The 17,132-nt window shown below is 36.6% G+C and overlaps 1 protein-coding gene across 5 annotated transcripts in view; it reads left to right on the top strand.

The window, feature by feature from the left end:
* The first annotated feature begins 919 nt into the window (after window positions 1-919).
* LOC131953971 (thrombospondin-2) overlaps window positions 920-17,132 on the top strand; it is a 25,786-nt gene continuing 9,573 nt past the window's right edge. The window contains exons 1-2 of one of the 5 annotated variants that reach the window (XM_059317427.1): window positions 920-1,028; window positions 2,381-2,443. In XM_059317427.1, the coding sequence (XP_059173410.1) occupies window positions 2,430-2,443 (14 nt within the window). In that variant the 5' untranslated portion in view covers window positions 920-1,028; window positions 2,381-2,429. Of the gene's footprint in view, window positions 1,206-1,226; window positions 1,369-2,354; window positions 2,444-17,132 lie in introns of those variants that run through there. The other 4 variants (XM_059317426.1, XM_059317429.1, XM_059317430.1 and 1 more) reach the window with 4 other exon arrangements.

Below are 17,132 nucleotides of genomic sequence, written 5' to 3'. Positions count from 1 at the left end.
TGAGAAAAATAAACTTTTACACCTTAAATTGCCACGGAGGAAAGGAAATTGTAGACCGATGGGAAAGTTCACCTCTGGTTGGGTGCTAACCTAACTTCAATATTACTTCGACTAAAGGCTTTCGGTTAATAAAAACGCAAGGTTAAAATTAAACAATACAAAGAAAACTTTCCAAATCTATTTTTATTTACATCGTAGTTTCTGGAACATGTCATTGACATGTAGGCCTAAGGCAGAATTGACACCTTTCCTTCGACGTCCACCGGGCCGTGATCAGTGTTTCTTTCAGGACCCCCCCCCCCCCACCCCGAAAGGAATAGAATGTATATAGAAATTATAAACTTTTACCAGTGTCTACCCCCTTCCCCCTATAATCAGTTGTGATTTTTTTTTTTACCAATCGCAAAAAAATTGTTTTTAGTAAGAACATATAGCTGTTTTTTTTTTTAAATTATATTTTTTGTTCTCAATGTTTATTCAATTAGGCTTTCCTAGTGTAGATAATATAAATGTTAAACACATTCGTTGTCGATATATATAGGCCTATGCTTATTTGAGAACCTTTATCGCCAGAAATAATTGAACGTTTGTTTTTACAAAGCGTGACCTTCGTTGGTTCCCAGGTCAATGAACGAAAGTATAGTATTACAAACGCACATATTTTTCTATTCATCAAAAGATGATTATTATTATTATATCTTTTCGTCGAGATATTTAACACTAATATTAAAAACAAAAGGAAAAAGAGCCTCGTAGCAATTGCATAGCTTAAAATGTGTATTCATAGATTCATACACGTTTTACATTTTTTAAATTAACATAAAAGTTTATTATATTTGGTAATACCGCTTACCGTACTTAAACGAGTAAGCTAATATCTCACAGTTTGGCGTAACACTGGCAGTTTGACGCCGGGGGAGAGAGAGAGAGAGTGAGAGAGTAGCTGTGATCTAAACTGTGTATCAATACATTCCAAAACAGAAGTGGGAAAGGATGTACTTCCAATATCCTCTTAAATAAAATGCATTGTAAATTTCCTAGTTCGATGAGTTTAGTCGATGCCGTTTTAAACAAGTGTATATTGTGAATTATATATGAAAGCTATAGTATATAGATCTATATTATATATTTAGACTAAGATACTAAGAATAAGTACATCTCTATAACTATAAGTCAAATAAGTAGTAGCTTGTAGATCACTATAAGTAAGTAAGGCAGAAGCATACTTTAATGACGATATAATTGTAATTTAACATAAGTCTATATTATATAGAAAGTATATTAATAAATATTAGAATCTAGATTCTAGATCTAGACTTTTCTAGTTCTAAATAAAGTCGACGGTGTGTGTGTTCAACTGGTGATTTGGTATGTTACAAATACGTCAGCCTACACATACAAATAAAACTAATTCATATAGAAATCTATCTACTTAGAAGGGCCGAGAATCTTACATACTCCATTATATTATAATGATTATAATCAAGTTAAAACGTTATTTAACAACCTAATCTCTTTCGTTTTTAATTTTAGATAGATCTAGTGATAGGCATAATACTGGCTATGAGTATAATGGTTATATCTAGATTCTAGTTCAAGAAGATCTATAATTATACTTTGTACATAAAAAATACGTCTAAGACTTAGAGTATCACGAGTCTATATTTAGGACAAATTTATCTACGTAAAATCGGCCGAGGTTAGTAATGTGCGAGAAAGGTGGCTCATTAATATGACCTTAATACAAGTATATTATTATACTTTGTGTCAAATATAATAGATAATTGAATAATAAACCAAAAGCAATGTTTAAATATATCAACAAAGGCCAGAAATGAACTTTAAACAGCCTTGTTGGCGAGCAAGATTTGCTATATAAACAGCGGCCGTCTGTAAATTAGAGTGGTTTCCCCTGAATCTCTAGCTAAAATGTTACCAAAAAACTTAAACAAGATGGCTGCTAAAGTAAATTAGCTTGTTTGCATCTGTTGAAAACATCGCTAATCTTTATTTATTACTGAAAAGTTTTAATACAATTGTTTTTTAAAACACATACACGAATGAAAGCTTAAAACATTTTTGTAATTTTTAATACTAAATCTTTCTAAACATGTAGAATATTTTTAAGAAATTGAGGAGTCACCCTTTTTTTTCACATTACTAGATCTAGCTTCGGCCTATTTTACGTACCTAAAACGATAGCTGACCTAGATTAGATCTAGTCTAGTCCTGTAGTAAATGCGTTTACCTATTCTCGTACGTTAGCGACAATGTGAAGATGTGGAATTCTCGGTTGTCTATATTGGAGTTTGATCCATTGTATCTTTTTAAATTTTATTACATATTTGTGTCAGCTGATAATTATTTTAACTGTACACAGTTGTGCCACGGAAACCTAGAAAACAAGGAATAACAAGGAATAACAACAAATGATAAATACGAAGTAAGTGGCCCTTTTGTTTCATTAGTTCAATCAAATGCAGACCCCTCCCGGCGCCACGGTAAATCTTTTTTTAAATGTACCAACTTAGGAACAGAACAAAACTAAACACAAACACAACACAAACACAACCTTAACACAAACACAACACAAACTAAAACAGAAAAGCAACACACAAACACAAAAGACAACACTCATAAATTTGCATTCACATTTTATTATTGCAACAATAATTTCTTCATGGACGTCTGCGGAATTTGAATTCACATTTTGCTAATTATGTTATTGCAACACTAATTCCTTCTAGAACGTCCGTATATTTTGCATTCACATTTTTTATTAGCGTGAGTTGAATTTATTTTTAAATTACCTCCCTTTGAATATTACTAAACAGTTTAATTAATTCGTTTTTTTCGACCCTATTATTATTAAAATGTATCCACTTTTTCTAAGAATCTAAACGAAAATGATATTTGACATTGATCCGTTTAATATGGTTTAGCAATGTGCGTGTATTTAATATTTTCTTTACGTTATGCAAAAGAGTAAAAACAGTGGTAACTATAAAATAAATTTAAGTCGTTATATAAACAAACCCCACTGAAAAGCATTGCATGGTGCAATGTTTACTTTTATGGTTCCAAAATCTATAGCGGAGACACGAGGAAGAACTGACAAACTAACAGCCCGCTTATATTATAGATATATGGGGGCGCCAAACTGATATATATATATATATATATATATATAAATATATATATATATATATATATATATATATATATATATATATATATATATATATATATATATATATATATATATGTGTGTGTGTGTGTGTGTGTAGTGTGTGTGTGTGTGTGCGTATGCGACTGTCCAGAAAAATTTAATAATTACGATGTATGATTGTCTTTCCCTAAAGCTTTACTCGACGCCTATTAAACTCCACAAAAGATGCATTATCCTTTAAAAAATGATTATTAATGTCAGGAAAAAAAAAACCTCATCTGAGTTTAGAGGGAAATTTGTAGCAGGTGCTAATTCGTTTAGTAAAGTCTTTTTTACTTTCTCCTATATACGAAGTATAGAGAAAGTATTGTAATCGTACACAAAAATCACTTGAAATTTTAACAATTTTCACCGTATTACACCTCAGTCCTTCATCACATCCGAAGTATATGTTTAACAAAAATTCAACAGCAATTTTGAGGGGGGGGGGGGGGGGTTGTAGGTTGAGGTGTGACGTCATTTTAGGGGGGGGGGGGTCTGGCTTTTTGTGACGACTTGTGACGGAGGGGAGGGGGAAGTAAAAATCGTCAAAAAAGCGTGACGTCATTTATAGATGACCCCTAATGCAAAAGTGTCTTTTTTTACTTTCTCGTATATACGAAGTATAGAGAAAGTTTTGTAATCGTGCAAAAAAAAAAAATCGAGATTTTTACAAATCTCGACGTTTTATACCTCACTGATACGGAAAAACATAATTTTGGAATCTTATCCGTATGTCTGTGTGTGTGTCTGTCTGTCTGTCTGTCTGTGTGTGTGTCCGTGTGTAAACACGATAACTTGAGTACCGTTACAGCTAGGTTGATGAAATTTCATATATAAGTATTTTATCAAAATCGTAGATCCGTATCAACTTTTGAGCGATTTCCGATAACCGGAAGTGGTACTTTTTCTACTTTGAATTTTTCAAAGCCTATAACTTGAGTACTATTTCAGATAGATAAATGAAATTTCACATGTAAGTATAAGATCTAATTCTCTACCTTCTGTCAAATTTTGAGTAATTTCCGTTGCCCGGAAGTACTAATTTACGCTACTTTCGATTTCTCAAAAAACTAATGTAAATTTTTAAAGTACTAATAATATTGCGCATTATTATGCACTTTTTTATTTGGCGTTCACTTGGTGTGCAATCTTTTGTCTACGAGATTTTATTCTATTTTTAAAACTTCAAGTATTTAAAATGGATTAAAAATCATGTCTATAGCCCGAGTTCTCATCCCCTGTTGTTTTATATAAGAATATTCGAGAAAGTTTAGGGGAGATCACTCCCGGTTTATTATGTTTTATCTTTGTAACAGTCTCTGTTATGATATATAGTACATAGTTGGATTATAAGTTTGTTCGATTAAGGTCATACAATTGACATACAATAGGGGGAGGGGGGTCCGTAATTTTGTGACGATGTGTGATGAGGGGGGGGGGGGGGGTTCAGATGTTGCGACGTCACATTTTTGCATTATAAAAAAGCAATGTTAGAAAACGAATTTTAGACGTTATTTCGCGTTTTAGATAACTGTTTTAATAAATTGTAATAGTTTAGACAAGATTTTGGAAAAATATCGATGTTTTAAAAAAATTCAACTGCAATTTTGAGGGGGGTTGTAGGTTGAGGTGTGACGTAATTTTAGGGGGGGGGGGGTCTGACTTTTTGTGACGACTTGTGACGGAGGGGAGGGGGGGAGGTAAAAATCGTCAAAAAAAAGCGTGACGTCATTTATGGATGATCCCTAGCAAATTATTGTACACATTGGAATTCGATATGGGTATTTCGTTTACTGGTTAAATGTATAATGAATAAGCTAGAGGGAAAAAAATGGAATCCAACAGACACAACAGCTCTAAGTCTTTGATTTATAAGATGTACGCTGCCTTCTCGTCCACAGTCAACAACAAATGCAGAACTAATTGTACTGGTTGAAGAAGCTGTAATAACCGGTTTAATGATTAGAATCAGCAGCGATAAAATGCATATTAATATTCTAAGTCAATGTGGAATCCATATGCATTGTCAAAAAACTCAATCATGACCTATAGCTAAATATGATGTATCTTTTACTGTATGGCTCGGAGCTAGGTTAAAGACAGTGGAGAATGAAAAGGTAGTGGTTAGGGCACAATATGAGAAAGACAAAAAATAGCATCACTATGCAGGTGCATGTGTGAAGTCCACACCAAAGAAGTCCAGACCAAATATAAATAAGTCCTGAAGGAAATCGTTTGAAATAGAGAAGAGGGAGGCTGGATAATTAGGTTTCATCTTCATAAAAATAAAGTGAGTTGACGAAGTATTGCCTACGCCTATGCTCCTTAGGAAGCCGAAAGGAATAAAAAGAATAAAATCAAAAGAGTTTAGTACAGTAGGTTCCATCGAACCCAAGAGGTTCGAAATTCAGTCTCAGGGCTTCCGCGGAGGTCAAGACACACACCCGACTCGTATGATTCACGATCGGATTTTGTCAGTGTGGACGATACAACTACTAAGAAGGGTTTGGTGAATGCGCATATGAAAGTGGTGGGGTTCGGTACCTCCAAAAAGTTAAGAATCACTGTTTTAGAGTGTACTTTGTAGAAGGTGTCTACTTTTGGTCGTGTCTTAAGAAAAATTTCGATTATAGTCTATTACAATTTAAAATTATCAGGTTGAACAAAGTGTTATGAAAAAAGCAATAAAAATATATATATTCAGTACAATATACTAGTTTTCTTCTCTCTTAAAATTTTGGCAAAGAGTTTCGCTTTCCACCACCCGCACCGACAGTCTGCCAGTGTTTCTTCCAGGCATATTTTCGGGGGGGGGGGGGGAGGGGGGCTGAGTCTACTACACCCCCTCCCCACCCCGAACGAAATGAAATTTATATAGAAAATATATACTTTTAACAGTGTTCGCCCTCCCGGAAACTTTAGTTCGCCCCCCACCCCCCGGAGAAAAAAGTCTGGAAGACACACTGCAGTCTGCTATTTTACTGATCGGATAGCGATACAAGAATCCGTAATATTTATTTCTTTTTAATGCAGTGATGCAGGTAAGATGTAATGCAATCAAGTAAAAGTATCTCATCTCTCACATTGAAGTTAAGAGAATCTATAAGAATCATACAAAGAACTAGTCGCGTCTCCTCTTAGCAAAACTGGCTAGTGAAATCAATCGTACATTAAGCGTTAATACAATTGTTTCTTTTCTCGCCCCTAGCTACATCTCTGATCATATGGCGGGTGACACCATTTTGGGGGTGATACCAAATCGAAAAATCGCACGGTTAAAACAGTGCTTTATCCAGTCAAAATAATCATATAGGTGGTAAATGGGTGACACCAAAATAAAAATGCGTATTTATGGAGAAGTGGGGTGACACCCTCAGTTACCCCACCGAGTAAATTTGAATTCTTTTTTAAGTCTACGGATACATGCGCTAAAATTAAATATTATTCATATGCCATTTTTATTGTGCATATTATTTCATTATAAAATTATATAAATTATATATATATATATATATATATATATATATATATATATATATATATATATATATATATATATATATATATATATATATATATATAGGCTATATATATATATTAATATATAGGCTATATATATATATAGGCCTATATATATATATATATATATATATATATATATATTAATATATAGGCTATATATATATATTAATATATAGGCTACATATATATATATATATATATATATATATATATATATATATATATATATATATATATATATATATATATATATATATGATAGTAAATATGATAATATGACCTTTAACACATTTATATTTCTAAGTTCAAAACCTTGCCTCTATTTTATTAATCTATTAATGCTTACGCTAGTCTGTCGCCTCCGATTTCAAAAAAATTTTTCAGTATATGAAAGCCTAATCGCTTTAAAAACTACATTTATTTATGTTTAAGACGTAATATCAATTTCAGTTATGAAAATACATTGTTAGCGGAGCCTTGAGATTTTTCTTTTTAAATGCCGTAGTGGTTTTAATGGCTACGACGTGAAATTTGTTTCCTTTAAGGTGTGTTCACTTTTAAGGAGTGTTGTTTTAAGGAGTGTTGTTGTGACCATGTTGCAAAAATGTTGTATACTTATCCTCGTTGAAAAAGGCCTACACAGCGGTTAAATGGGCGGGGTTAATCTAAATCGCTTAGTTGGTTGTTGTTTGGGTCAAGTTATTATTTCAGTACATTTTTCTTCAAGTTCAGGAATTATTTTTTTATTAAAATTATTTTAAAATGGAGGGACGTTTAGTTTTTACTCTCTCGTTTATACGAAGTATAGAGAAAAAGTCTTGTAATCGCGCAAAAAAAAAAAAAAAAATCAAGATTGTTTGCAAATCTCGACGTTTTACAGCTCACTGAGTCAGAAAAACAAAGTCTGTGTGTGTGTGGATGTGTGTGTGTGTGTGGATGTCTGTAAACACGTTGAGTACCGTTACAGCTAGGTTGATGAAATTTCATATATAAGTATTATATAAAAATCGTAGATCCGTATCAACTTTTGAGCGATTTCCGATAACCGGAAGTGGAACTTTTTCTACTTTTGGTTTTTCAAATCCTATAACTTGAGTACTGTTTCAGATAAATATACGCAATATCACATATGAGTATAAGAAAAAGATCTAATTCTCAGCCTTCTGTTAAAAAAATTGAGTAATTTCCATTGACCGAAAGTAGTAATTTTCGCTATTTCCGATTTTTCAAAAAAACGAATATGAATTTATAAAGCACTAATAATATTCCGCACTATTATGCACATTTTATTTGGCGTTCACTTGGTGTGCAATTCTTTTTTCTACGAGACTTTATTTTATTTTAAAAAGTTAAAGTATTTAAAACGGATTAAAAATCATGTCTATATCCCGCGTTGCCATCCCCTGTTGTTTCATATAAGAATATTCGAGAAAGTTTAGGGGAGATCGCTCCCGGTTTATTTAACTTGCAAGCAAATTTATAGCATCTCATTCAAACGAATTTTTCTTATACGTTCTTTTTCTGCCCTACTCAGGTTATTGAACACTAACTTCTATAATCTAATCAGAATTGCTGTAAACTTTGATAAAAAGACTTTAAAGTATAATATTTTTGAAATGACCACTAAACTTGTGTAAATACATCAAAACTAGACTTGGTCTTTTTTCGGCTGACATCGTTACCAAGACAGCAGTTTCAGTGTTTCTTCCAGTTATTTTTCTCCGGGTGGTGGGAGGGGGGGGGATGGGACGACGACGACACTGTTAAAAGTATATATTTTCTATACAAATTCCATTTCGTTCGGGGGGGGGGGCACTGTTAAAAGTATATTAATATTTTCTATATAAATTCCATTTCGTTCGGCGGGGGGGGGGGGGGGGGGGGGGGGGAAGGGAGGAGGAGGGAGGGAGGGGGAGGGGGGGGGGCAAAAGTAGGTAAAGCGACACCCTAGTCTGTGCTTAAGTCAAGCCTATAGTCTCTTGCACAGTTTATTTCCAGTATCAGTTGTTTATAATGAGCTAGCGTACCCGTCTCTCGCGTTGCTACTGGCTGAACCAATATTTTTAAAGCATTTCATCGTGTATTTTTAGACTCGTAGCCTTGTTTTCTAAAACCGAGTTATTTGGGGCGCGGCTTTTGTCCACACTACCACCCATTAACCTGTATATATGTGCTTGATGAAAGCTTTAAAAGTACATTAATCACCTTCAGTTATAGTGAGGCAGAACATACCTTTGCGACCGCCCATATTTTAGAGGCGTTGCTATGCGCTCTCTTGAGCCAAGGCTCTTTAAAACGAATGTGGGCGCCATAGTGCACATGTACTGCTACAGGTCGCCCACTCACCGGGGCGTCGACAGGCGCGCCTCATTGCATGTAGTGGCGATTATAGTAACCGTATTCATAGTGTATATTACACAATAAAACGAATTTATTCGTCAAAGTGCTCACGGGGGAGCTACGTAGGCTGAATGCACGCTGCCGGGGCGCCGTCCCTCTAAAATTCAAAAATTATTTTTGCAGGAACCTTGTTAGGAGCATTCTGAACATCTTCTCAAAGTTTCATGGCGATCAAAAGAAAGGTGTAGTCTCACTTAAAATTAGTTACTATCGCTACATATAACACTTCCGGTTTGACACAATTTATTTTGTTGCCAGGCAAACCTGTACAGACAGGTTCACGTTTCATTTATATTCTTGTTTAAAACAGTGCATAACATTGAGGAACAACAGCTGGGTCTAATGCTTACATTTTTTTACCAAAGTGTTTCTTAATTTAAATAGAAATAACATTAAATATATTTATCACAAAAATAATCACATGCTCCTAGATATTTAAACATTCGCTATTTAACGACCCTCGTCTCTCTCTCTCTCTCTCTCCGCTCCCTCTCCGCTCCCTCTAAATTACAGATAATCAAGTCCAATTAAATCACTGTAACATTATCGTACACGCTTCTATAATTATGCTCAGTGAGCAGAGCTGAACACAATAAAGTGAGGTTTGGACTGATGATGGGGGGGGGGGGGGGGCGTAGTAGAGAGTGTGACGACACAATTTTGCTCAAGGTACAACGTCGAGACTTGTATACTTGTAAAAATCTCGATTTTGAGTTTTTACACGATAACAATACATCCTCAGTACGATAAAGTAAACAATTTCTAAAAGTTTGTAATTTAAATGTAAACAAATCTGGCTCTTTTTTACTTTCTCCCATACGAAGTGTAGAGAAAGTATTGTAATCATGCAAAAAATCGAAATCGAGACTTTCACAAATCTCGACATTTTACACCTCCCTGTATCAAACATAGTGGGTCAGTAGTGTAACCAGGGGTCGGCGTGGTCGAGTCGGTAAAGCTCATGGTTGCTAAACCGAAAAGTCTCCAGTTCGAACCCCCGGGCAGATGAGGCTCGTTAGCTGGGGACAGCCACTCTTCTAGGAGAGACAACTCCAAAATTAAAACAACTGCTGCCTTGTAGTTTGTTCTTGGTTGGGCAAAGGCTATGGAAGCAAATCCAAAAAGAAAAGCAGGCTGAAATCGGAGTCAATGGCCTCAATGTCGCATAACCAGTTGACACGTAACGCTTAATTGTGTTGGAGGCGTGGTCGAGTCGGCAAAAAGCTCATGGTTGATAAATTTGAACAAAGTCTCGAGTTCAAACCCACTGGCAGATAATTCTCGATCCCCTTCAACACTAATAATTAAGAACGAAGAAGAAGAAGAGGAGTAGTGTAGCCTATATCAAACATAGTGGGTCAGTAATGTAGCTTGTATTACGAAAAAATATTTCCTCCGACGACCCCCCTTGAAATTTTGTGAGGTGATTTTGTGAGAACGCCTTGGTGTATCATAAAACAAACAAAATGGGTCAGTTGTGTAGCCTGTAGTGTAGCCTGTAACCAAACAAAATGGGTCAGTACTGTAGCCCATATCAAACATAGTGGGTCAGTAGTGTAGCCTGTATCAAACATAGTGGGTCAGTAGTGTAGCCTGTATCAAACATAGTGGGTCAGTAATGTAGCCTGTATCTAACATAGTGGGTCAGTAATGTAGCCTGTATCAAACATAGTGGGTCAGTAGTTTAGCCTGTATCAAACATAGTGGGTCAGTAATGTAGCCTGTATCAAACATAGTGGGTCAGTAATGCTGTATCAAACATAGTGGGTCAGTAGTGTAGCCTGTATCAAACATAGTGGGTCAGTAGTTTAGCCTGTATCAAACATAGTGGGTCAGTAATGCTGTATCAAACATAGTGGGTCAGTAATGTAGCCTGTATCAAACATAGTGGGTCAGTAGTGTAGCCTGTATCAAACATAGTGGGTCAGTAATGTAGCCTGTATCAAACATAGTGGGTCAGTAGTGTAGCCTGTATCTAACATCATCGCACAGACTAGTCACGTTAATAATGGTTATATATATATATATATATATATATATATATATATATATATATATATATATATATATATATATATATATATATATATATATATATATATATATATATATATATTAAATTAATTAATTAATTTATATTAAACCAATTCGTAACTTATTATCTAATTAGAGTGTATCAGCTATACATTTACTTAAAAATCAACCCACTTCAACTCGAAATCTCCTAGAAAACCTATTGGGTTGGATCTGGCCTAAAGCGTCCTTCCTCTCTCTTTTAACAAGCAACATTACGCTGCAAAATCAATTTTGTCGCCCTTTTTTTTTTTATAAAGAATTTAATGGAACGCGATGTCTGATCCAGTGCTGAAGGTCAGCCGACTAGCCGGGTATCTCGGTTCCCAGAAAGAACCGCAACGGAAAAAAGCGCAACGGAAAAAAGCGCAAATCAAAAAGCGCAACGGAAATAAGCGCACACGGAAAAAAGCGCAAAGAGAAAAAAACGCACACAGAAAAAAGCGCAAAGAGAAAAAAGCGCAAACGGAAAAAAGCGCAAAGAGAAAAAAGCGCACACAGAAAAAAGCGCAAACGGAAAAAAGCGCAAACAGAAACAGAAAAATGCGCAACCAGAAAAAACACAACGAAAAATGTTTGCGCTTTTTTCCGTTTGCGCTTTTTTCTGTTTGCGCTTTTTTCCGTTTGCGCTTTTTTCTGTTTGCGCTTATATAGGCCTATATATATATAAAGCAAAGTGGTCAGGTGCCCGATAGAGAACTTCCCGGCGCCGCAGGCGCGTCAAATTTGGAACGACGGTGCCTTGGGGCGATAGAACAAGAGGGCCGGTGACGGTTTGCCGAAAAGTCTATGGAGAGGGGGTCAAAACTGACCTCGACTGACCGGCGCCTTATATGGGCTATATTACGAAAAAATATTTCCTCCGACGACCCCCCCTTGAAATTTTGTGAGGTGGTAGGAGAACGCCTTGGGGTATCACAAAAAACTCGCCATGTCCGGGAAAATTCGGTAAATGGGTCAAATCTGACCAGTCGTATAATCCTATATAATCTTTGTATTTTATGGGAAAAACAGAGGGTGATTCAAAAACGGATTTTAGGGCGCTTACCGTCTTTTCATCTGGCTAATTTTTTGTATACACCTCTATAGATGACTACGCCGTATGGAAAAACTGTTGGTCAGACTTAAAGCCCTTTATATGTAACTAGTGTAGTTACAAAAACAACGTAATAGTGTCTGTCAAAAAGGACATGGTCAAGGCCAGAACTGAACTGAGTTATTTATAGTTGCAACTGACTAAAATAGAATTTTACTTGTCAACTTGAAGAAAAATGGACAAGTTATTAATAGAAACGATGCAATAGTTGGTATCGAAATAGAATGGTTTGACATTGTTGACAACACCGGATGTACATCTGCGCGTGACTGTGTAGATATAAGCGCGATACTTTTGGTTATCAGAGAGCGAGAGCCAGACAGAAGATGTAGAGCGAGACAGATGTATGCAGAAACGTAGAGATCGAAGATGTGAGCTGAGAGACAGAAGATGTGAGATACAAGTGTTAGTAGAATGAGTTACGGAGTGATACAGTGTGTGGGCCTGTGACAGTGGAGGTCTGTTGAGATTCACCTAATTATCTGAACTGTGATTATTCATGAAGAAATAAAGTGAAGTAATATTGAACCTGCGGGCAGAGTGTGCTTCTTTATATCAGGTGGGTGGATCGGTACCAAATGAGGTGTCCTCGGCCTAGAGGTGGGATTTCCTAAGCCGCGGGCGAATACCTACAGACAGGAGGTTGTACACGCCTCTGTCGCATTTGGGTGCCGTGAGGAAAGGGTCGCACAAGACCTAACAAAGAACGACACACATGCTGCTGCCGCTGCTACTACTACTACTTGGTTACAGTTATGCATATATATATATATATATATATATATATATATATATATATATATATATATATATATGCATGCTCTAAGAAGGCTCTACAAATTTGCATATAGAGGCTCAATTTATTAATACCAGCCTTTCCTTATTAAGAAATAAATTTGAAATTTTGACTATCGCACTATGAGTATAGACACTTTAATTAAAGACTCTTTTCTTGGTCGGCAAAAATAGAAAGCAAGATTGTCGCAAGACAATTATTTTAGGTGTAATACATTTTAAAAAGTCAATTGCCATCGTCTAGACATCACTGACAAAATATGCTTCTAAATCAGGTCAGCACAAGTGAAATCTCTGGCCCACCGTCTGAAAAAATGTATAGAAAAAAAAGTATTATTTATGACACCATCTTTATACCCCGCCCGCCAGCCCAAGATTCCGCACCTCTCCAGTCTTCTATAGATCGATTCTATTTTCTTAACGAGGCCAGTAATGGTGGAGGGGGAGAAAGCTTTTTCAACTGACCATTATCACAGGGATTTTTATTGAAAGATACAGCAACATTTTCAATCTGGCGTAGACCGTAGTCTGTTATTTAGGTTATTTAGCGCCCTAGGCAAAACTTATTAAAACGCTCCTTGTACACAAATTAAGTGTATGTATGTGTATTATGTATATATATATATATATATATATATATATATATATATATATATATATATATATATATATATATATATATATATATATATATATATATATATATATATATATATAGATAGATATTTATATATATATAAGAAAACCAATTTATAGGGCCTAATGACATTAATTTATTATCAATTTCATCAACGTTACATGTAGATTATAAAATTTTCTACTAATTCCTTCAATTCCAGTGTCGAGGGGTAATCGCATTCTATTGAAATTGTTGCTCAGTATACGAGTCTTAGTTGAACGCAAGTAATTTGAACGCAAGTAATTTTGATTAATTTTAATTTTTGGAAAACTGCGTTGTCTGCTCGCCACAGACACTGGAAGTGTTAATATTATTCTCAAGGAAACATTTTTTTTTACTATTTAGAGAAGCACATTTGATGGTAACTTAGGCTTGGTAAGCCGGTCTAAAACATCACATCCCCCCTTCCCAACATCCACGAAGGTATCCCCCCCCACCAATTAACCTCAGCCCATCACGAAGAACACAAACCCCAACCATAAACCTATAGCTAACCCTAACCCCAACATCAATACATAAATACTAACACCAACTCTAAACCTGACCTAGCCTAAACCCTAACCTAACCCTCACCCTATCACCAATGGGACGGGGGAGGGGGGTAAAGTCCTGCTCCCTTGGAAGCCTTCGAGGTATTACTTGAAGCTCATTGCAAAGATCTGCAACATCAATATCGTTATTAGTGATGTGCGTCAACCAACAACGTTTCTAAATGTTTGCATTCAGTAAGTATATGCGCAGGTATCTTTTTTTATATTGGATATATAATCAAGGAGTTGGAACCTCTCTTCAACAGACTGTGCACCCATATCCAAGATAGTGTAGTAGAATTCTACTTTAAAATTATCTTTATGATCTTGTAGTGCCAACAATGGATTAAGTTTGTAAATTAAATCCTTCCCTGGCAAGTGAGATTTCTAATTCAAGGCTAGAGAAAACGAGAGTTACAAGCCCTATTAAAAATCAAAATTGCACGTGTTTTAGATTTTTACAAATCTCGACGTTTTACACCTCACTGATACGATTACAAGACTTTCTCTATACTTCGTATATACGAGAAAGTAAAAAAAACACATCGTAAATGAATCACTGGATTTATACCTACACTGGGGTCATCAATCCAAAATCGCCTTTTTTTTAATTTTTAATGATTTTTACCTCCCCCTCCCACCAACGTCATTAATCTTCACTAAAAACCAGGACCAGCACCAAAAATGACGTCACACCTCAGCCAACTATACCTCTCAAGACTGGTCAACCTTGAGTAGACTTAAATTGATTTTTTACAAGCTTTTATTTAACTTGCATTCTCTGTCTGTCATCAGTCTGTCTTAATAAGAGACCGAAATCCTATAATATATGTGAGCGGGTGAATGGATTATTTTTTTATTATTTTATTTGTTGCGAATCTGGGAGTGTATGGTGGTCCAATGGGGAACGGCACGGAGTCCCCTTCCGTCCGAAGCGGTCAGTATAAATTGACCGCTCGGAGTGATTTTCTTCCTTTTTTTGACCCGCGGCGAGATGTAGGTCGGGTCAGGTTTCTGCGTGGCGCACCGCACGCGTGGAGTGAGGTTGCTTGGGCAACTTGGCTGGGTGTTTTGTTATATATGAATTGTTTTGTTTGGTGTAAAAAGTTTGTTGTGTACGTATTGTGTTCTACGTAATGTATTGTACGTAGTGGTTTTACGTAGTGTTTTGTTTGGTGTGGACTTTTGGATGTCGAGAATGGATGAAGGGAGGTTTCTGTGTGTCAGGGCCTGGACCATCCTAGACATCATAAGTCGGCGCAACACCAGCAAATGGTCAAACGTAATGTTTTGTTTGATGTAAAAAGTTTGTTTCGTTTGGTTCTGTTTTGTGTCAGTTTTATCTATTCTTTTTTTTTATAACTTTTGGTTCCATGCAATAAATTTTATTAACTGTAAAAGTTTTTGTTTTATTTTAGTAGCTTATTATTTAGACTAAGGTTAGGGTTTAACCACTGTGGGTTCTACCACGGTTGCACTGACCGGACAGATTAGTTAGTTAAGCCTAGAAGGGTAGATTTTAAGGTATCCCCCCCTAGCAGGGCTTACAAATTGGTAGCACGAGTGGGGTCAGTGCTTTAGTCTAGTTAAATTTTTGTTTTTTTGCTAGGGCTAGGTGTATCTTAGTTAAATTTTTTTGTTTTTGATAGGCCCTTTATGGAACCATATGTGTTTAGTTTTTGTTTAGTGTAGGAATTGTTTGTTGTTTAAACACCCAGTCAGGTTGGCGGAGAGACGTGCCTCGACGAGCCTTCAGTGTGCGTGGCTGGACAAGGCACGGTGTGTGGCACTGGACCTGGCGTGTGATGAAGATGGCGGCCTCGTGTGGTCTAGACTGGACAACACACACGGGCGTGGCGCGGATCTGGTGTGTACGGCAGACCGGTGAACAACGAGAGGCCTATGACGTCAATTCCTTGACCCACAAAGAGGGCTACTGGACACCCGCCCCACAGGTGTGTCGAAGCGGAGGCACGATCGTTGGGGCGGGTAACAGTCGGAGAGCCAGTGGTTCAAGGCGGTTGCGTCATCTCGGACCAACCAAGCGGACGCTCCACCGGTGTGCCTACGGTGACGCAAGACCAGAACACGGTGTGTTGTGTAGTGGACGGGATGGACAGGCAATGTGTGCCATTAGTAGCGGGCGGGTCTAGTCTGACCCTCCCCCCTCGCCCTTACGGATGAACGACCGACAGGACTAGTAGCGCGAATCAGCCCTCAGTGAAGGGAACACTATCTTGGTGCCTTGAGTTTTTTAGGAAGCACAGAGACGCAAGATTAATGTTATTGTAAATTGTTTCTTTTTTTGCATTCAAGCTTATAGGCTTGGTGTAAGAGATGGGTGCATTTTTTATTTTAAGATTGTTATATGCATTTTTTTTGTCTTACAGGGACTGTAAGATTTTTAAAAGGGGTGAATGTGAGCGGGTGAATGGATTATTTTTTTATTATTTTATTTGTTGCGAATCTGGGAGTGCATGGTGGTCCAATGGGGAACGGCACGGAGTCCCCTTCCGTCCGAAGCGGTCAGTATAAATTGACCGCTCGGAGTGATTTTCTTCCTTTTTTTGACCCGCGGCGAGATGTAGGTCGGGTCAGGTTTCTGCGTGGCGCACCGCACGCGTGGAGTGAGGTTGCTTGGGCAACTTGGCTGGGTGTTTTGTTATATATGAATTGTTTTGTTTGGTGTAAAAAGTTTGTTGTGTACGTATTGTGTTCTACGTAATGTATTGTACGTAGTGGTTTTACGTAGTGTTTTGTTTGGTGTGGACTTTTGAATGTCGAGAATGGATGAAGGGAGGTTTCTGTGTGTCAGGGCCTGGACCA

This window comes from Physella acuta, unplaced genomic scaffold, assembly GCF_028476545.2.
Source record: "Physella acuta isolate Inbredline_101_S28 unplaced genomic scaffold, ASM2847654v3 ptg000967l, whole genome shotgun sequence".
NCBI classification, from domain to species: Eukaryota; Metazoa; Mollusca; class Gastropoda; family Physidae; genus Physella; species Physella acuta.
Note: the sequence above shows the minus strand (reverse complement) of the source record. Positions and strands in the feature narration are given on the sequence as shown.